The sequence below is a fragment of the Cheilinus undulatus genome, linkage group 18 (assembly GCF_018320785.1).
Source record: "Cheilinus undulatus linkage group 18, ASM1832078v1, whole genome shotgun sequence".
Lineage (NCBI taxonomy): Eukaryota > Metazoa > Chordata > Actinopteri > Labriformes > Labridae > Cheilinus > Cheilinus undulatus.
The window spans coordinates 20,186,962-20,208,675 of record NC_054882.1 but is presented as its reverse complement, the minus strand read 5'-3'; the positions used below and the strand labels follow the sequence as shown (position 1 = coordinate 20,208,675).

Below are 21,714 nucleotides of genomic sequence, written 5' to 3'. Positions count from 1 at the left end.
TTCTGGGGATGGGCTCATTTACCAAACCAAAGCTACAAATGCCAGACTTCACAGCTGAGCCATGACTTTTACAAAAGTCAGAATTCTACAAGAGAAAGGAGAAATAACTGAGGCAAATTTCTTGCTAACATTTGAACCTAAAAAATAACTGGCTGAGATACTTCTCAGCTCTAAAAAGAGGTAAAAGTTAGGCAGGAGGCTAATGACCCAACACAAATGCATTCATATTAAGAAATCCCATTGGGAAGGGTTCATTCAGGGGTCCAGCTATCTCTGTGGGCAGGCCTGCTTACAACTTACATAATAAGCCAAGTCTTACGTCATGTATTTCATCATGTATTTGTTTCTTTCCAGTCATCTTAAAGACGGTTCCAAAGCTCTTAGACTGGTCAGAGGACTGAGATCTGAGAATTCATGAGCAGGAACGAGCAAAATTAAGATTTTTTTTAACCTTTATTCTTTTGTGACCTCCTGGATCAGTCGTCGATGTGCTCTTGGAGTAATTTTGGAAGGCTGGCTTCTCCTGAGGAGGTTCACCACTGTTCCATGTTTTCTCCATTTGTGGATAATAGCTCTTATTAACCTTAACTGAGTCAAGTTGAGAAGATTTATACCACTTTTTGTGTGGCAAACAGTCAAAACTAAAGGCATGTGAGAGTTCTCAGTACTCTGGATCAGGGATTAATTTTCTGATTTAATGTATTTTTTATGAAATGTCAAATAGTTTAGAGTGAAGGTAATTTTTGGCCATAAACACCCAAATTTCATGATTTCTGACAGGGGTGTAAAGTAACTAGTTGCATTTACTCAAGTTACTGTAACTGAGTTGCTTTTATGTCTATTTGTACTTTTTAAATTCCCTACTTTTACTTTTACTTAAGTATATTTTTGTGGAAGTATTGTACTTCGTTACATTTTAAGAAGCACAAAGTACTGAGTAAACAAGACTAGGTTAAAACCAAGTTATGGCTGACAGCAGCTTTAAGCTTATGATATTAATAGGCCCAGGCAAAATTAAATGGACCAATCCAAAGTTGTAATCCTGGTGCCGTGCTTGCTGTTAGTTTTAAAGAATAGACTTTTTTGTCCGGTGATAGCACTAAGCGTGTTTTCCTTTTACAGTCTACACAATAAAAGTCAGTGAAACATGACGAATGACAGATGAATCATGCTTAACATATGTTGTGTCATTCTTCATCACATCATCATCGCACAGTCAGACACTTATACAAGTTGCCTCTAGTCTCCTGGTTCAGAGGGTTCCCCCTGTGACTGAGGAATGCAGAGAAACTCTGTAGGTGTTTCCGCCTCGCCTTCATAACTGATTAGACATGACCGTAGATGTGACTCACGGCAGCCCGACGCGAGGTGTGGTTGCTGTGTTTTACGACCCGCCACTGTTGTGGAAACTGCTCAAGAATGGCCGGGGCAACCTGAGCGAAACAAAACGAACACTCACACACAGAGGCAAGTCCAGAAACCACCTCCACTATGTCTGCCTGTGTGTTTCTATACTGTTTAGCAGGCCCAGCCCTGCCCTCAGGGTGTGTAAACAGGTGTGAGGATGAGCGTGTGCGTGCATACATTAGGGAAGGGAGAAGGATTACAGCTTGATGGACGCTTGTTTCCTCGCCTGTGACGTGTTGGCCTCTAAAACTCTACATGGTTTCCTCTTGGTACATTTCCCAAACGCTGTTTGGAGCAAAGCGTGTCAGAAGTCAACCAGGTGAAGAGCTTTAAGCTAATCATGTTGTTTTATTTCAGGTCCAAGTTTTAAAGCCTCAAAGCCCAAACTCCTCTGGCCCCCGGGGGTCTGCAGCCGGCTCAGAGACAGGATTAGGTTTGGGGATAAAGCCTGGAATTCCAGCGCTACATAAAAGGAGCTAGCCAGTGCTGTCTGTGTTTCTGTGTCCAGTGAGCATGAGTAAAGAGAAAATGAGCTCATCAAAAGGGAGGGCGTTTCCATTTGTCACACACCTACGTCCGTCCAGGTGTGTGAATGCATTTGTGTGTGATTGAGAGAGCGTTTTTAAGGGGATAATGAGAGAAAGAGGAGACTTTGACTTGGTGCATGCTTCATTTGCTTGAACTGCTCTAAGCTAGGCAGGAGGGACTTCCATAACAAAGCTTTAAAAGGAAACATAGCTCAATAAGCTGCAGGAGGACCTGCATGAGGAATGATAATCTTAGCCAACTTTTAAAGGAGGCTTAAGTTGGAGATAGTCATGGTTTTCAACCTGCTGGGTACAGGATACATCTGCAAGTTTGTGATATTATAACTGGGGGTTTGGATGTTCTCTTGTTGTTTTGCATTTAAACTGTATGTTTTCAATAAAAATATAGGAGGGATATCAAAACACTACAAATAGTTTAATACAAATCACACCAAGTTGCAGCTTTAATACAGCGTATTTGCCTTTTATTAGAAATGACAATGTAATAACATGTTTTAAGGGAGATTTTTAAACTCAGAACAGAGGCAGGATAACAGCTAGCCTGCTTACATTCACTGATGCTATGCTGCATGAAAATTTTTGGCACAAAACCCCCGGTAAAACCACAAATTGTTGCTATTAAGGTTCTGGTTTTATAATGGTTTAATAAAACAAGCAAAAACATGCTTATTAAGAACTTATGACATGCTGGAAGGCACACTTTTAAGTTTTGGGTGTGCGTTATTTCCTGCTTCCAGTTTAAATGCTAAGCTAATGCTAAACACAAGGTTTTCCTAGTTCAGTCAGGAACACTCTCATCATAGATTTAAACCATTTATTGCCAAATGGAATACAGTTAGAGTTGGTGTTATAGCTCTGCTTTTCAGAGTACTCCGTGGGTTAGCCAAGCAGCATGCTTAGGCTTTCCAGGGAGTGCATGCAAAATCCCTCACATGGGTAAATACATACATAGAGATTTGATAGGGTACAACATGCAGACTTAATAGGAGGAGGTTGGGGTGGAGGAGGCAATATTTCAGACAGCAGCGACGGGGTAGCATAGGAGTAGCAGGGATAAGTGAGAGTGAAGACGTAATTTAAATACACCGCCTAATTGCTAAACACGCGCTGTGATTGGTTGAGTGGGGTTGGGAATAGTGATTCGAGCATCAGCCTGTCAGCTGATAACGGCTGGGCGTATGACTTCCGTGTCCTGCATGAACTTACGTAAACTTCATTTATACAATTAGAAAATAAACTCCAAAGCTATTGCAGAGCCATGAATGGCATTATAAATGTCCAAGTCTTAAAAAAGGAAAATGAGTATATTCCCTAAAATGTCAATTTTTTCCCTACTAATTAGCTAATAGAAGAAAAATATCAGTTCAACCTCATGTAGCTGGATGATTAATTTATTTAAAAGTGATAGGTTTAATGTACCTGAATGGTATTTCATTTTACTGTATATATGGGACTTAATCACCATTTATCTGTAGCATTTTGGTGTGTTCATCTTATTTAAAGCTCATTTGAAGAGTTTTAAACCATTACTGAAGTTTTTTTAGAATATTTTAGACATTTTACCTCTGAAGTGTTACGAACCTTTAATGAGGAATTACAGTACATTCATAAAGTTTTCTTTTTTTTCTATTTTGTTATTTAGCAGCCTGATACAACAGTCATTTATATTCTATTTTAAGCTACTTCAGAATCCCATAATGACAAAGTGAAAACAGAATTGTAGAAGTTACTCAAATGTACTAAAATAGGAAAAAACTGAGATATCACACTGGCAAAAGTATTTAGACCCTTTAGTCAGTACTTAGTTGGAGCACCTTTGGCAACAATTACAGCCTTGGGTCTTTTTCACAACAATCTTTGCACACCTGGATTGGGGGATTTTCTGCCATTTTCTTTGAAAATCATCTCAAGCTCAGTCAGACCACCAGTGGTCAGCCATTTTCATGCTTCCAGAGATGTTCAAGAAGGTTCCAGTCAGGGCTCTGGCTTGGCAACTCTAGGAAATTCTGCTTTCCTGTTGGGGTGGTATTGGGCAGGTGATGAGGGCTGCCTGGTTTCCTCCAAAAGTAACATTTAGAATTGAGGCCAAAAGGTTCAATCTTGGTTTCATCAGACCAGAGAATCTTGTTTCTCTGAGTCTGAAAGTCCTTCAAGCCCTTTTTTTTGCAAAAGCAAAGCAGGCGTTCATGTGTTTTGCACTGAGGAGTCTTCTGTCTAACCACTCTGCCATAACCCAAGATAAGCGGAGGGCTGTAATGATGTTTGCTCTTCGTGAACTTTGTCCCACCTCCACACAGGACCTCTGAAGCTCAGTCAGCATGACCATCACGTTCTTGGTCACCTCTCTTACTAAAGCCCCTCTCCCCCAAATGCTCAGTCTGGCTTGGTGACCAGCTCTTTGAAGAGTTCTGGTTGTGCCAAACTTCTTCCATTTGAGAATCACGGAGGCTGCTGTGCTCTTTGGAATCTTCAGAGCAGCTGCATTTTTCTGTAGCCTTCCTCAGATCTGTGCCTCGCAACAGTCCTGTCTCTGAGCTCTGCAGGCAGTTCCTTTGACCTCATGGCTTGGTTTTTGCTCTGATATGCATCGTCAGCTGTGAGGCCTTCTATAGAGAGATTTGTACCTTTCCAAATTATGTCCAATCAGTTTAATTTACACCGGGGACTCCAATCAATATATAGAAACATCGGAGCAATGATCAAGAGAAATGGGAAGAACCTGAGCTAAATTTCAAGTGTTTTGCAAAGGGTCTGAATATTTGTGTCAATGTGATATTTCAGTTTCTTCACTCCGAATAAATTTACAAAACTGCCTAAATTTCTGTTTTCACTTTTTAGGATGGGGTACAGATTGTAGATTTATGGGAACAGAATGAATTTAAATGTTTTAAGCATCAGGCTGCAACATATCAAAATAAAAAAAGTGAAGGGGTTGGAAATACTTTCTTAATGCACTGTAAATTAAAGTTTAAAGTCTTAAAAATTCAAAGGGGGGATTTCCAAATCTGTCTCTGACTGAACTTTTTCCAAGTCTTCGACATGTGTCTCCTCTTTGTTTTTCAATGGCTTTAAGAGTCTAAAAGGCTCGTATCCATTGTCCGAGATTATAGCCTAAAGCTTCATTGACACAGGGATCTAAGCTTAACAAACAGTAGCTTGCTTCAAAAAGAGTGTCAAAGTTCACTTTTTCTCACACTCACCCACATCTAGGATGTCAAGAGTGATGACATCAGAGGTAGCTTGCCCAAGCTGGTTGGAGGCCTCCACCCAGATCTCGTAGGGCGTGAAGAGGTGCAGGTCCCGGGTGATGCTGCAGGAGTACGGCTGCGTGTGAGTGTAATCCTCACACTCCTTCTCCTTACCGTACCATCTGGTGGGAAACAGAGGATACTCACATAACCCTGGCCTGCATTAACCCTTGAATAATTCATGTGATGTGGACTTTATTGAATTATGTTTCTAGTTAGGACTTTATCTGGCACAAGCTGTTTTATTTACTTCTTATTTACACCGAGGTGACTGTTGTAAGAAATTTCCTTGCAGTTGCCAACCCTATAGTGTTCCATGTCAAGTCATTTCCCTATTGGTATTTTTCAACTGATGATTAAATTATTACAAAATATGAACAGCACTGACAGCCCATCTGAAACTCATTTCCAAAATGTAACGTTCCCAGACAAAAAAAAAGATGTTTTTGTAATTCTAATAAGATTGGCTCTTTAATAAATAAAGCTCTTTCGCCCTCAAGCGACTGCTGGGCTTATTTTTTCACAGTGAAGGTCTGCCAAAGAGATCGAATATTTCATCCACTTTCCAGCTCAGATTTAGCTTGCATCGTATTTCTCTGAGGCATGAAAGTACCATGAAACATGTCGTGAAGTATGCTGATTTCAAGCTGGCAATGAAGACAACAAGTTGGACATTTAACCTATTACAACCCCAGGATTGGATTTACCTAGTGGTTGTAATTCTTATTCTAATGGAATAACCACCAAATGTCTCTGCTGTTATCTAATAATAAGTGAGGGTACCAACAAATTTGATCAATTGACCTATGGTTGAACCCCTCCAAACTGAATTGTTACATCACAGTTCAGCATGGCCGACTTCATCTAATTAGTTTTTTCTTTATTCTGAGCTCAAGCCACTAAAGAGTGATTCTGTAGTTCATACAAAGACTTTATGATGTGGTTCCTTTATGCCATTCTCTACCCCAGGGGTTCCCAAACTTTATTCGGCCCATAACCCTCAAATTACAGCATCAAAGGCTGGGGACCCCTACCATCCTTCGAGGTGGTTGAAGCATACTTGCACTCAGCAAGAACAGACTTGATTTTTAAAGATTTTCTAAACTTTACTTTGATTCCAGCACATATTTCACCTAATGACTGTGTTCTTATTCTAAATTGGACTACTTTTATGTAAATATTTTTAGATATGCATACAATTACTCAATCAGGGGGCTCTACCCAAAACTATGGGAATTTGTTCATTAGATATCACACCTACTTTACTCTGTGGGGTTACCTAGCATTTCCCCTCCGTGCTAAACTGTCTGTTGGATGTTACTATATGGAAAGTTGGCCAAATGTTGGACTCCATCTTATTAGATTTGGGTAAGTTCACACAGTGGCAACCACAGACAAATGTGAGCAGCAGAACAACATGTGGTGTGACATATGCCAAACATACTGGTTTAGCCCTCATCCAACTTGCTTTAATAAGCAGTACAGAATGCTTTAATAGAAGACTGGTGAGATCTCCTTTTTCTGCCACACTGCTGCATACCTCTGGCCAATAGTGGAAGACGATTGCTGTTTCATTCTCAAGTTTTCTACAAAAAGCAGCTGTGAGGAAAAATGTGCTGTTTTGAAATGAAAATAGTTGACTTTTCATTCTTAATCAAACCCTGAAACCAACAGTAGAGTTTGCTTGATGTCTACAAGGTTCTCATTTTAGCTTGCTTGTTTCAGCTGATAACACTGATAAAGCATTAAAAACTGTTACCTCTATCTTCCCCTACAAAAAAACCTAACTCTATCAGCATATCTGCTTGATATTTAGCCATTAAGTGTATTTAAAGGCTCTTGTTCTGTAACAAATCCCAGGTATGTCAACATTGTGTCGGCTTGGGCTGGTGGATTAAATAAGGCTGGAGACACATGCATTCAGAAAGTACTCAGACCCCTACAGGCTACAAAACTCTCTGCAGCTCTGAGGATTCTGTAGAGCACAGTGGCCTCCATAATTCTCATATGGAAGAAGTTTGGCACATCCAAGACTCTTCAAAGAGCTGGTCGCCGGGTTAAACTCAGCAATCAGGGGAGAAGGGTCTTCGTAAGAGAGGTGACCAAGAACCTGATAGTCACTCTGACTGAGCTCCAGACATCCTGCGTGGAGATGGGACAAAGTTCCAGGAGCACAACTACACACTACAGCCCTTCACTAATCTGGCCTTTATGGCACATAGGCAGGACGGAAGACTCTCCTCAGTGAAAAGCACATGAAAGCTTGGAGTTTGCAAAAAGCACCTGAAGGACTCTCAGACTCTGAGAAGCAAGATTCTCTGGTCTGATGAAACCAAGGTTGAAATGTTCAGCCATAGTTCTTAATGTTATGTCTGGAGGAAATCAAACATTGCTTATCAACTTCCCAGCATGGTGGTGGCAGCATCATGCTGTGGGGGTGTTCCTCAGCATTCGGGGCCAGGAGACTGTTCAGGGTTGCTGAATGGAGCAAAGTACAGAGATTTCCTCAATAAAACCTGTCCCACAGTGCTCAGGACCTCAGACTGGGCCAAAGGTTCACCTTCCAACATGACAATGACCCTTAGGACACAGCCAAGACAATGCAGGAGTGGCTTAGGTACAACTGTGAGTGGGTTAGAGTTGCCCAGCCAGAGCCCTCACTTGAACCCTATCGAAGATCTCTGATGAGATCTGAAAATGGCTGTCCATCAGTGATCCCAGCCTGACTGAGATTGAGAGGATTTGCAAAGAAGAATGGCAGAAACACCCAATCAAGGTGTGCAAGGCTTGTTGCATCATATTCTAAAAGACCCAAGGTTGTAAACACTGCCAAAGATACTTCGACTTAGTACTGAGTACAGGGTCTGAATACTTATGCTAATGTGATATTTCAGTCTTTTCTTTAAAATAAATGATTTAAGGGTTTTTGAAGTGGCAAGTTAATGTCATTTACAGATGTTCTATGCCAGTGTGCTCTGACTCTTGACAGTGACAGAAAGGGGTCTATTTTGACTTTGTAAATGGCTTTAATCGTGATCAAAAAGTTGCCTCAGTGACTCCAAAACAAAGCCAGTTATTATTTTGTTGTGAAGTGAATGACCGAATTCAATGTATCTGTGGTGTGTGTAAATACCTGAGTTTGTACTTGAGTCTGTACTGTGTGCTAATGTTGGTCTCTCCTTTTCCTCCCGGAGCCCAGCTGCAAGTCAGGTCTTTGGTGTTCCTGGACCAGCAGGTCAGATTGACCGGCTTTTCTGGAGGCACTGGGACAGAAAAAAGGGTAGATGGTGAGATAGGGAATACAGAGGGGTATGAAAATACTGAGAGAGGGGTAGAGATAAGTAAAAATAGAAAGTAAATGAAACAACAATAAAAGCCAGTGAAAAGATAAAACAAAGAAGAACAGATGAAGGGAAGAAGTAGGGTTAGAGAGGGTTACAGCCCTGTCCTCCTGTGTTACTCACCCACTGGTGATGTTCCCCTGAAAATGGCCTATTTTTTGTCTTAATTGGTGTGTGTGCTCTCTGATTTGGTCAGACTCAGGATCCCTGCCAACATTCCTCGTCTCTAAGAACACAAGGTGCTCAACGCCAGTGTCGCACAAAGATTAGGGTCCAGACTATCTCTCTTTGTGTCTGAGCTCGTGAGTCTTTGTGTGCATGAAATAAAGAAAGCACACATTTCTTTATATGGTTACACTTCTTGAACTCCTTGAAAGTTTTAACTTGACACCTGTTGCATTCTTACAGTGAAGAATTATTTCCAATCTTTCCAGATCACTTAAATTTTAGCTTCAGGTCAAAGTGGTTCCTTTAATCTGGCTTGTTTATAACTTCTGTAAACATGGCGTTGATTGAAATTAACTTGGACTAAATGTGTGAAAACCAGAATTATCCCTTGAGGCTTGGGTTCAAATGTGCAGGATATATTGTGTTTATGGTGTGTCATTTTGAGGAATTACTGTACCATAAAGTTTTGCCAAAAGCCAGCTGCCATGGTAAAGCTAGCTTAGCACAAAGTCTGCAAACAGAGGCTAACACCTAAACTTGTAGAAATTTAAATCTACAAACCAAGTTGACAACACCACCCTAGACTATAATACTGCTTTACAGTCTCAGTCAAGTTGCGCCTTCGCTCTGGTGTAATGAAGCCCAACAATGGTGGTCAAACATTCAAGAAAGAGACAAGTGGAGCTGGTGAAGGCTTTATATATAATTCCTAAGTCCGACTTTAAGTTCAGGTTCATGCAGTACTGAACAAAGATGCATAAAGGCCTACACATGGAGCTGTGTTAGACCTAATTAGGTTAACTGGCAACAGGTCAGTGACTTAACTGGGTATAAACGGAGCATTTTAGAGAGGCGGAGTCTGTAAGAAGTAACCAATCACAAATCTGTGAAAACTGTGTCTAAAAATTGTTGAACAATGTCAGGAAAATGTTCAACTTTAAATTGCAAAGACTTTGAGGAACCCACCATCTACAGTACATAATATCATAAAAGATTCAGACCATCTGGAGAAATCTATGTGTGCAAGAGACAAGGCTGAAGATCAGTACTGAGTGCTCATGATCTTTGGGAACTTAGGTGGCACTGAAATAAAAACAGGCACGATTCTGGAAATGACTATAGAGACTCAGGAACACTTCCAGAAATCATTGTCTGTCAACACAGTTGGCTGTATCATCCACAAATGTAAGTTAAAGATGTATCATGCGAAGAAGAAGCCACATGTGAACATAAACCAGAAACGCTGCTGTTATCTCTGGGCCAAAGCTCTTGAAAATGGACTGAGGCAAAATGGAAAACTGTTCTGTAATCAGATGAGTCTAGGGTTGGGTATCGTTTGGGTTTTAACTGATATCGGTGCAAAATTGACACTTTTTATATGGTTCTGGTTCCTAATCAGTGCCTGAACTGATGCTTTGGAGAGAAGAAAAGTGTATTGAAAGTCAGCGGAAAAATTTAAGTTGTCTGGGTATCTTAAATGATTTGCAGAAATATCTAGAAAAGATCCTGGTAGAACATGGGATAGTGTGCATTTCATTTTTGATGATAGTGAGTTGCATTGGGGTGGCAGGTATAAAAACAAAGTATTGATATCTGTGTTGTAATTCATTCCAGTAGGTATTTATTGTGTTGGTACCGGTAACCATGTCAGTACTGGATTTCAATACTCATTCCTAGTATCAAAATTCACGTTGGAAACCTAAGATGTCATGTCCTGCTGACTAAAGATGAGAGGGACCAGCCGTCAGTACACAGTTCAAAAGCCTGCATCTCTGATGGTATGGGGTTGCATTAGTGCCTATGTTGTGGGTAGCCCACACATCTGGAAAGGCACTATCAATGCTCTCATCCAGAAAACATTTCCTTCAGGGAAGGCCTTGCATATTTCAGCAAGACAATGCTAAACCATACACCACATCCATCACAACAGCATGGCTTCACAGTATAAGAGTCTGGGTGCTGAATTGGCCTGCCTGCAGTCCAGACCTTTCACCAATAGCAAACATTAGGAGCATCATAACATGAAAAATAGGGCAAAATAGACCCAGGACTGTTGAGCAGCTCCTATCTAAGGCAAGTATGGGACAACATTCCTCCCCCAAAACTCTAGCAACTGGTCCCCTCATTTCCCAGATGTTTACAGACTGTTGTTAAAAGAAGAGAGGATGCTACACAATGGGAACCATGGTTCTGTCCCTCCTTTTTTGAGATGTATTGCTGCCCTCAAATTCAAAATGAGCTAATAATTTCATGAAATGGTAAATGTCTCAGTTTCAACATTGGATATTTTGTTTATGTTCTGTTGTGGATAAAATATGGCTTTCTACTCATGCAAATGTTTATACTCAGTTTTTATCTATAATTAACATAATGTCCCAACTTTTTTGGAATTGGGGTTGTGATAGTGACAACAGGAAAAGTCAAGAAAAGAAAGACTCATTCATAATGCCATGCAAAGCTTTTTGCTGTGATTTAAAACATGAGAATGTTATCAGTATTCAACAGGAGAGCAGTAAATTTCCCAGAGTCTTTAACTAAATTTGGCTGTCACTGAAAAAACACTGTCACATGTAATTACTGTGGTTCTCCTAAGTATGTTCACATAAAAGTCTAAAAATAAAAACTTGGTGGTTAGAAATTAATCATGTAAATGCTGATCCTCATAAGTACAGAAGTAGAAACACGTGTCTGTCTAATGTGACCCATGCCCTATGAGTGATAGTGCGAGTAATGGACCACACAGGAGGCCTCTAACTTGCCTGAAGGCAGGAATACCAAACATAAAATACAACCTGACTGTGTTGGGACACTAAAAATCTGCCCTTTACTTACTTGTTGTTTTCCCATGCTCCCTCCCTTAACTTCTCAGTGTGGGACACCCCTTCTCCTTTTCTAACTGTTTATTTCCCCAATCCAATCACACAAACCTCTAGAAATGAAACAAAGCCCAGTAATCATACACCTATGAAGAACTTACTGCCAACATAAAGGCAGGATCCAGCCAGGATGTGTCCCTTGTGGTTATGACAGACCAGGTTGTCTCCGGATGTCTGCCTGGAGGCGTTGAGTCCTGCCAGTGTAACGCTGAGGTTGGTCGGGCTCAGAACTCTGTACAGGGAGCTGGGCAGCTGCTGACCATTGAGCGTCCAGAACAGAGAGCTGGCGTGGATGCCGAGGTCAGGGTGGACCCAGCAGCTGGCCGTCAGGTTGGACCCCATGCGGAGGACGGGGTCCTGGGGGTAGATTAGTGCTACATCTGAAAGAGGGCAGGAGGAGACGGTGAATGACTTCAAATAAAAAGGCCTGTTTATGCATTCAATATACTTAATATGTGGGCAAAAAATAACTGCCCTCCTGATGGACTGTAGGATCCAGGGTTTTGGGGTCTTGGCCTATAGAATATCTTGGCCTTTGCTGCTTTTATTTTGACCATTTTAACCCATTTTATGCCTTCTAATAATATGCTTGCATCATACTAAATCACTTTAGCCCTGTAGTATCTCTAAAGCTTTTCCCCTTCTTTATCTCCCTTACTTTGCTTCCAGTTTTTCCATGCTGCTGGTTGTTTTTGCCAACAATTTTTGGGTTCCTTTTCCAGAAGACCCTTACAGGAAAGTCATAAAATAAATCAATGATTTACTTTTAGCCATTTTTATCACATATTCTTGGAGAATTTTAAATATGTAGAATTTTTTGTACTGAAATATCTACATCAGTGCTTCCTAATGTGTGAGCTGGGGTCCACTAAGGGGGCCCCAGAGGAACTCCCCAGTGGGCACCAGAAGATTATCAGGTCTTAAACTGGGCTGCAGCATACTTAACTTTGGGGAAAGGCTGATGCACATTAATTAAAGAATGATAACTTCCATGTAGAAATAGTGATTGATTTACAATATATCTCAATTAGGGGGGAATCAATAGGGCCCACACACTGACCTAGGGTTGGCGAGGACCCTACTGTATCTGAATGTGTTTTTCTGGCAGAAGAATCTCTAATCTGGGGGCTTGCACATGCTCAATAACTTACCAAACTTCACAGAAAATTGTCTCCCACTGGAAGTTTTTGTATTTTGGTGGAATTGAGCAGGTCCATCAAGCAGGGGCCTCACAGGGGCCCCAAATGTGAGATAGCGGACTGGGTAAGAGCTAAAGGCATGGAAATCAGTACACATATGTATCATGATTACGTGAGGAAAAAAGTCTCTTGGAGTCATTCTCTAAAATGTTCAGGAAGAGCACTGCAAACAGCTTAAGGTCAAATTTTGGCCTTTTTGAGCGATTCACAAGTTTCACATTTTGACAAACTAGTCTGGGGGATTTCATCTGATCGGCTTCAGATTTATTTTGCTTGATATTTTCCGATATAACAAAATCTACCACGATACGATTCTGATTCGATTTGATATAAGGGCGATCAATACCAGAAAATTTTATGCACAAATTTCATACAGTTACAGGAAAAAAACCTTTTCTGCAATTAAATTATTTAGGGGTCTTTGTATTTCATAAAGACATCTCTGACAACAAGACCTGCATTTCACTACAATAACGATTTTTACTCCCATTTCTTTAAACCATGTCCACACAGCCGAGAAAGCAGAGGATACCATCTGTCCCTCAGCCGCAGAAGTTTAAGCCACTGCCACTAGTTGGCTAGCTTGAAGCTAGCTTGTTGAGGACACTGACTGGGGTGGAAACTGTCAACAGGTGTGTGGGGATGAATTTCAAAATAAAAGCATAGCTTGAAGCATCAATTTAGATCAATGTTTTAACTTTCCATCGATCTCATTGGATCATCAATCAACCAATCCATGTGTTGATGTACATCGATGAGTTGTGACACCTCTAGTTTTCATAAAGAAATGTGGTCCAATTCTGATAAAGCAGATGCTATACTATATCAATATCTGAACTTGCTGATACAAGGATGGCAGCCATTGCCATCAGCTTCCAGTACAACTAAACCCCGCCCTTAGCTACCGCCTCATTCTCCTCAAGGATACAGATTGGTCAGATCTGTTTCCAGAGTAATCACAATTGATTAAAAGTCACATATTATGCTAAAGACACTTTTTCAGGCTTTTCGAGCAAAAATACGTGCCCCTGGCCTGTCGACAATTCCCCAAGTATCAGCCATGATGTCACGTGGGGTGTTAGCACTGCCCAGAGGTTGGGTTGGCTCTCCCCACTTGGAAGAAAGTCCCGCCCTCCTCTCCTGATCCTCCTCTCAGCTGTAAGTTTAGAGGAGGATCAGGAGAGCCACATCCATTTCCTGAGAGGGGTGTAGTCAGGGGCGGAGTCAGACAACTCAGCAACATTTAAGGACAGACACAGGAACAGCTTGTTCTGAGCGAAAAAAAAAAACAAAACATTTTTTTAATGTGAAATACTTTTAAACATATCCAGTGACCAATAAGAGCCTTGAGGGGAAAAGTGTGATTTTTTTTAAAGAAGGGCCTGAGGGTTAAGGTGAAGGAGGTCTGTAACACCTGAATATGCATTTAAATGTGTTACCTATTTTAATTTTGTTATACCGCGAAAGCAAACCATAAAGGAGAAGAAAAATACTCTGATATGATATTTAGGAAATTGTCCAGGCCGTAGTTGAGCAAGTTTCTGCTCGTTATATTTCAATATTATTTTGATTAAGAGCCCTGGCGAGGGAATTACCCAGATGTGGGTTTAAATGGGCAAAACAATTGTTTCTCTGAAGAAAACTAAATTTCTATGGTAAATTTGAATAAAAAATGTTTGTGAATGTTTTTAATATAAGTTTCAGGGTAGCATGATTGCTGTGGGTAATTGAGTTATTTTGTTCTGATGTGTTGCTCTCCTGGAAAAAAATGGTCTCAATCTTCTTAAGTAAAAACAAGCAACCAGCGGAAGACTGTTTTCTCTCATGCCATGTCAATACAGCACGAGAATGGGAAAATATTAACACGGCAATGCAATGAACAGAGATTTGGAGAGAGTTTATTTCCTCAGACTGAAAAATTCTTAAAAATGTTGCCCACCTAAGAAGCCCCACCATGGAAAACATGATGCCTCTGCAACGCACAGGACGCCAACACTTTCACCATTACAAATCCTTGCCTGGGGGCCACATCTTTTCAGCTGCCAGCCTTTCTTACGATGACAGACACTGTGTGTTCTCCTTTATGAAGAAGCCGCCTTTGAAGAAGTTAATTCAGCCGTTTCTCCACATTGATTTCACATCATAACCCTGACACAACACTTCCTCACACAAACAAACACATACAATTAGCACAAAAAAAGGGGTTTTCTTTGTTACCGGATCCTGTGAGCTCAAAGGCGGCTGTGATTGGCCAATAATATGCCGATCCAGCTGAATAACAAGCAGTGTTTATGTATTTGGAGCAAAGAGGAGGTGAAGAGTAGCCCCTTAACTTCCCAAATTTTACAGTTCAAACACTTTACTGAAAGACATGATTACAGCGGTGTTTTGTCTCTACTTGACACATTCACTGCAGGAAATGGCGTGTAAATGTTATTTGTTTGAAGAGGCTGCTTGGAGCTTAGTTCCACTACTAGAGGCTGAAGCTGTGTGGAGAAAAGCGGAGGTTTCCAATGACATTTTAACGGTCTGAAAACACTTTTCTGAATGTTGTAAGTCCTCAAAAGTTACACGACATGCCTTCCTGTTTCTAAAGGACTTATCACGCTCCAATCGTCCATGCAGGACCTCAAAGAGAGTGATACTTTCCTCTAGTGCTCTGTCATAGACCTACATGTGGAACGTTTTGAGGGGCCAGCGAGGACGAGCCAAGTGGAAGAAGTCACGCAACATTTAGTGACAATGAGCCGTGCAACGGAGACTTAAAAGAGATGGAGGGGATTTTTGATTGCTTTTTAATTCAAGTTTACATTTGATGTATTTAACTAAGAAGAGGGGAGAGATTACCTGAGAATTTCAAATAAATCAGAGCAAGCAGGAGAAACTTGAAAGGTGTGAAGTTCTACTGCTGTCTTCTGTCAGGGGTTTGTGTGTTTAAGGGTGAAACACTTAGTACAAAATTATCACATCCAACATAAATACTTCTTTATGCACTAATAGGACAAATAAACTAAAAATTATGAGCTGCACTAAAAGCTAATTGCATGTTAGCAGGAAAGTTCCACATTCAAACTGTTATAATTCAGTCTCATCTGCAAACCACAAAACACAGTGAGAGCAAGGGAAGCACCCTCCATTATTACAGTGAATAAAATAGTAACGACCAATTAGGCCGTGTAATAAACAGCAGGGTAGCTTTGGATCACAGCCCATTGTCTCCTCCAATCCCCTGAAACTACACTTTCATTTATTAGAGCCTTTCAAACAGGATGAATAACAGAGGATCCTTTCAGACGAGCTGCTCTGTGCCAGTGAGCTCACCATAAAAACTAATCCAGCCACTTAAACTGGGAAGCGGACATAACTTTGATTTATTTATGTTACTGTGCATTAAGCTGCCAGTTAACATTCTCCAAAATCCCGAGCAAGTGATGTCACTGTTTTGTTGCGGTCCGTAAAGCCCCCCCTCTCCTCGCCCTCCATGTGTTAAACGAATTATGGGCTGACTTGTTGAAATTCGGCCTCCTGGGAGTTGAGTTTTCTCTGCAGGGATACAACAGCTATACTTCAGCAGGAGAGCATCAATAACACAAGGTGTCAGGTGGACAAAGTGGAGTTTGTCGTGGGTTTTTTTTTAGCCTTCAGCATCTAACAGGCAAGTGAGGCCTTATTACGTAAGGCAAAGTAGAAAATAATCTTTCTAATAGAGTTTGTCCAAGTGTGAATCTTCCTATTGGACTGATTTTTACCCTCATTTACAGGTTTTTCCTGGCTTAGAGTGAGGCAGTGATTGTACCATGCACACTCTGAACTTTCTAATGGGGTGAAGTTGTACATTTTAAAGTTAAATACATCAACAAGTGTAGAGCACTTTCAGAGCAAATTAAGAGGAATCTTTTGAAGACTGTGCTCTTGTAGTACCCTAACCAGAGATACATCGATTCCAATTTGATTAGCCTATTCTAATTTCCAACTATTTCCTGGTCTGACCTCCTGATAAAGATTTTGGATGACATTAAAAGTTTTTAAGGACAAAAACTGATATCATCAAAAAGTACATTATTACATTATCAGTATATCGTGTCAGCAGATATGACCATTTCTGCCAATATTTACAACCAATATTTGGGCTATAAAAATCTGCTTATCAGGAGTAAATACTGACTGTAAATGAGTCATCAGATGTAAATATTGGCCTTGCAAAGAAATAAGTAAGTGGACTTATAGTCTGGACCAACAGACCTACGTCAGCTGAAGTCTACTTCTTCATTCATCATCATTACTTACACTTTAAAGTGAGTTTTAAGTACTGAAATTTGTTAATTGATCCGCCCTAAGTCTTTAAAAAAATCTGTTTAAAGGACTTAAATTGTAGGTCTGAATCACATTTAGATGTCAGTATCAGCAGAAATAAATCTGTGAATATACGCATATCAGAAATCAGCAAAAATCCAATACTGTACATCCCTATCAAAAGCTTTTTTTTAATCCTTTCTTTGATGGATCTTCAGTCTTATGTCCATAATAAACACTGACGGGCAAAGCTTTATTCAAAAAAAATCTTAAAAACTGGCCATGTAGGTCAGTGGTTCTCAGCGTGGGTGTCGGGACCCCCTTGGGAATTGCAAGGCACTGAGAAGGGTCACCAGATGTCTTCCAAAAAAAAACAAAAAACAAAAACAAAAATTTTAAAAAACAGTTTCAAATTGCCCGTTTTTATAAAAAATACATGCATAGAATTAGTAAAACATGGTCATTTGGTTGAGATTTATACTAAAATCAAAACAATGTTTAAAAAATCTTTTAAATGTAAGTCTGTTCATGACTTTTCTTGAAATCTGCATGGCTGTGTTCTACTATACTTTAACCACCTTCAGGTACAGTGATGATACCTGGTCTCTGGCACCTTCTTCTTGGGGGCTGAAAAGTTTGAGAACCGCTGATGTAGGTCATATCTGAATTTAACAAAGACTAATTTCCACAAGAAAACTGTCACACCCTTAATTTCATATCACCTTTATTCCCTCATTTATGCCTGAATTGTTTTTATGTTTGTTATTAAATTATCTATTGATTATCTTTTGTATTGAATTATCGATTTGAATAATATGGAATTTAATGTCTGGGTTGAGTTCAGATACTACTAGGATTAACACTCTGTCTAACCCTGGTTAGTATAACTAGTTTTGATCATGTTTTAAAACTGCTAAATCATAAACACTGGTCTATATTTCCTGCAACAAGTGTTACGTCTGATAGACGCTCAGGCTTTGTTATCACACTCCATCCTAATCAGGGATGCCCATAATATATGCCAATATTTAATTTTGGCCAATACCAGTACCTAAATTTCTGCCCTTAAACTCACTTTAAAGTGTAATGAATGTGGACGAATACAGAAAAAGATGTCAGCTGATGTAGGTCTATTGGTCCTCTCTCAAAGTTCATAAATTTTAGTACAGCCAATATAGACTGATACTACAATGTTCACATCTTCTAATTACCTTTACCATGCTGATAACACTGTGCACCCCTGGTTTTAAAAGCTATTTTTTACCCCGTATTAACATCACTTTAATATGTTTCTAGTGACCCAACATCCTGTTTAAATTTCCAGTTTGTCAAAGGTTAAGATTAAGGTTTCTTATCCCTGAGGGGCAATTCATTAAAAGCTAGCAAAGAAGAAATTAAAACATACAGCAATACATACAGAAAATCCGTGACAAAGCCAGGTTACCAAACATGCAGATGTAGGTCTCTATAAGGACTGATAAGTTTTACTGAGGGCAGTGGAAGCTGGAATAAATGAACTCTTACATCATCTTGGTCTACTGGTAGAAGCAGTGTTTATTCACAAGACAGAGACTGACTCTGATCAACAAGAATGGCTTTGGCCTTCCTTCTGACTCTAATCTATAAAGGAGGGAGAGCTCATCAAAGTTTGTCCCTGTAGTTTTACAGTGCTGTTAAGTCTGTTCTTGTTTTTATGAGTGAGACTAGAACAAGCAGATAAAAGAAAAAGTTGAAGTGGATTTGGTAAAACAAGACTAAACTTTTTTAATAAGAGGTGCATCGATATTAAAAGTTCTCAGTATACAATAAAAATATAGTTGTTGGGCCTTGTGTTGTCATCAAAGGTTGAGAAATTGTGCTGCTGTACGACTTCCACAACCTGGCCATGAAAAAAGAGGTGTGGGGGCTTTTTTCTCAAGTTTTTGAAACACTTACGAGGTATATTAAATAATGAGACTGTGCTTTTGAGGATAACACCATGTGGCTCAAAGCCACACTGAGCGTTATATATTAAAGGTTGGATTAGCTTAAAAGTTGAGCATGCACGTCAAAAAATTCATCGAGAAAATCCACTGATAAAGGGACAGTTCGGGAAATTGTGCATTAAAATTTGAACACAGCAAAGTGTGTGCCAAAGTTGTCCTGAAACTTCTGACGCAAGAGACGTACGATGAAACTTCCAATACGATCCTGACACAAAACAGCAGTCAATGCATTGGAAAACACCATTGCCCCTAATCCTGAAAAAAGCACGATGAAGCAAGTCAAAATTCAAGGCCATGTTGATTGTTTTCTTTGACATTAAGGGTATCATTTTGGAGGACTGTGCTCCAGAGAGGTCAACGGTGAAATTGCAAGATAAAGTCCAAAGAAAGACCACGACTGTGGAAAAATAGTTTCACACCAGCTCTCGGTGAAGCAATTTCTGGCCTAAAACATAAATCACAGTGCTTGATCACCCTCCATATTCACCTGATCTGGCGTGGTGTGACTTTTTCCTTTTTCCTAACAACAAATCTGTGCTCAAAGGAAGACGTTTAGCGTTTGTCAGAAGTTAAGAAGAGAACGGTTCTGAGACGACTGTCTGAAGAAGACATGCTGCACTGATTTGGTTAGAGGAAGACCTGAATGCAGTGGTGGCGGATATTAAAGGAAGAAGACATTTAAAAATGTTTATGTACAATAAAACTGTATGAGCCCTCACATTTATCGACAAAATTATTCAGCACAGATCATTGTTTTTAACTTACATCTTACTCCTTTTTTCAGTCTGATATGATAGCACTCTGTTCTGTTATGAGTGCATTGACTTAAAGCCTTATAAATAGTATTTATATCCCACAATGAACCACAAATATTCATGTAAAAGCCCTATTAAGGCTTGGACTTCATCTGCACTGACTATAAGCCTTCTGAACCAGTAAAACAACACACTAAGTAGTCTTATTATGGTTGTATTCTATAAACTTCTCAAGCAGTGCTCCTATCATGTATTTATGTTACTGTACATTAGACTACTGACAAACGCGCTCAAACGTGCTGTTCTGTTGTCAAAGTCTGTATCATTTTAGACACACGCCTGAAGTGACACATAAAGTTGTTTACAGTGAGATTATCTGATGACATAAACTGACTTAAGTGGACCAAACAGACACCCCCTACTCTGAGCCATAGCTCCCCACAGTGAGACCCAGACTTTGCGCATCGATGGACATCTGTGTGGAACTTACGTGTGGACAAGGACAGCACGCCGGGGCTGCTGAGCATGAGGAAAACCAGGCAGATATTCAGCACGGTTTTCATGTTTCCCAGATTTGTTCAGTGCCTCTCTGAATCCTCGTCCTCGTGTTGTTGTGGTGTCGCCTTCTTGTCGATCCAGGAGAGAAATTACGCACAGTGGGAAGAGGAAAAACAGCCCGGGTTCAAGCTGAGTGCTTCGGATTTTTATGAACGAGACAACTTTGAGGAGTCAAGGGGCGCGCGACGAAACGTGTGACCCGCGGGAAAAAGTCCCTCCTGAGGACCCATAAGGCCACTCGTCCTGTGTAAAAGCTGAAAGAGAGAGTGTAAAGCGTCCAGTCTTTTCCTCTCTTAATGCTTCCTGCAGCCCAATCACACAGAAGTACATACTTTTTAGGCCCCTCCCCTCTCTCTCTCTATCTCTCCCTTTCTCTCTCTCTTCCCACACAGTCGCCAGTCATTTCCCCTTCTTTCCGTCCTTTCGCTGCTTCTTTTTCTTTTTTTCTGTCTCTCCCTCCCTTAGTGATGGGTTGGTAGGAGACTCAGGGCCATTCACTTTTACTGAATCACTCTGTCTCTGGTTCTTTCCATGCCTCAGGTCCATGCTGTACAGTTTTTCACCATAGGAGGCTGTTGAGTCACCGAGATTTACAGGAAAGATTTCCAAATCCTTAACATTCTTTTTCTTTCTTTTCACCCTCTCTTTTAAGTTATCTCTTTGAGCCAGACCGGTTTTACACACAAATAAAGCTCTCTGTGCCCACTTGCACTATTTTATCTATGAGTGCAGTTTTGATTCAGAATTGATTGACAGGTCTGCATTATGATTAGATGAATGAAGCTGAACGTTAAAAGGCAGCACAATGAGGCTCTAACTCCCATTACTCTTAGGGAAAAGGATAAGGGCCAGAGGGAAGGAGGAAATAATGATGTCGAAACTATGAGAAAAAAATTAATTCAAGAAGAGTCTTCATTTAGAGAACATTTGACATTTTCAGAATACAGCTGGAATACAGTTTCAAGATAAAAGTTGAAATAAAGTAGAAAAATCAAGATTAAGGTTTTTATTTTTATAATACAAATGAAATTACAGAAGAGGATTATTGCCACTGAAAAAAATACATTTTGAGACGAATTATTTTTCTTTACTTGCAAAAAAAAAAGTCTGAATTCTGACTTTAAACTCAGAATGCTGAATTTTTTTCTCACAAGTAAAAAAAATGCTCTTTTTTCAGTGGCCCTCGTCCTCTTCCACATGACATACAGTTACATGATAAAAATTAAAAATGTCAAGAATAAAGCAGACATTTTGCAAAATGTCAGCTTTATTCTTGACATTTTTTCCTCAACAATTCAACTTTTATCTTGAAACTTTATTTCTACTTTACTCTTAA

The 21,714-nt window shown here is 40.1% G+C and overlaps 1 protein-coding gene across 2 annotated transcripts in view; it reads right to left on the bottom strand.

The window, feature by feature from the left end:
• crlf1a (cytokine receptor-like factor 1a) overlaps window positions 1-20,658 on the bottom strand; it is a 30,640-nt gene extending 9,982 nt beyond the window's left edge. For both annotated transcript variants that reach the window (XM_041812135.1, XM_041812134.1), the window contains exons 1-4: window positions 20,311-20,658; window positions 11,690-11,968; window positions 8,337-8,466; window positions 5,156-5,325 (exon numbers count right to left, since the gene is read on the bottom strand). In XM_041812135.1, the coding sequence (XP_041668069.1) occupies window positions 5,156-5,325; window positions 8,337-8,466; window positions 11,690-11,968; window positions 20,311-20,383 (652 nt within the window). In that variant the 5' untranslated portion in view covers window positions 20,384-20,658. The remainder of the gene's footprint in view (window positions 1-5,155; window positions 5,326-8,336; window positions 8,467-11,689; window positions 11,969-20,310) is intronic.
• Window positions 20,659-21,714: the final 1,056 nt, after the last annotated feature.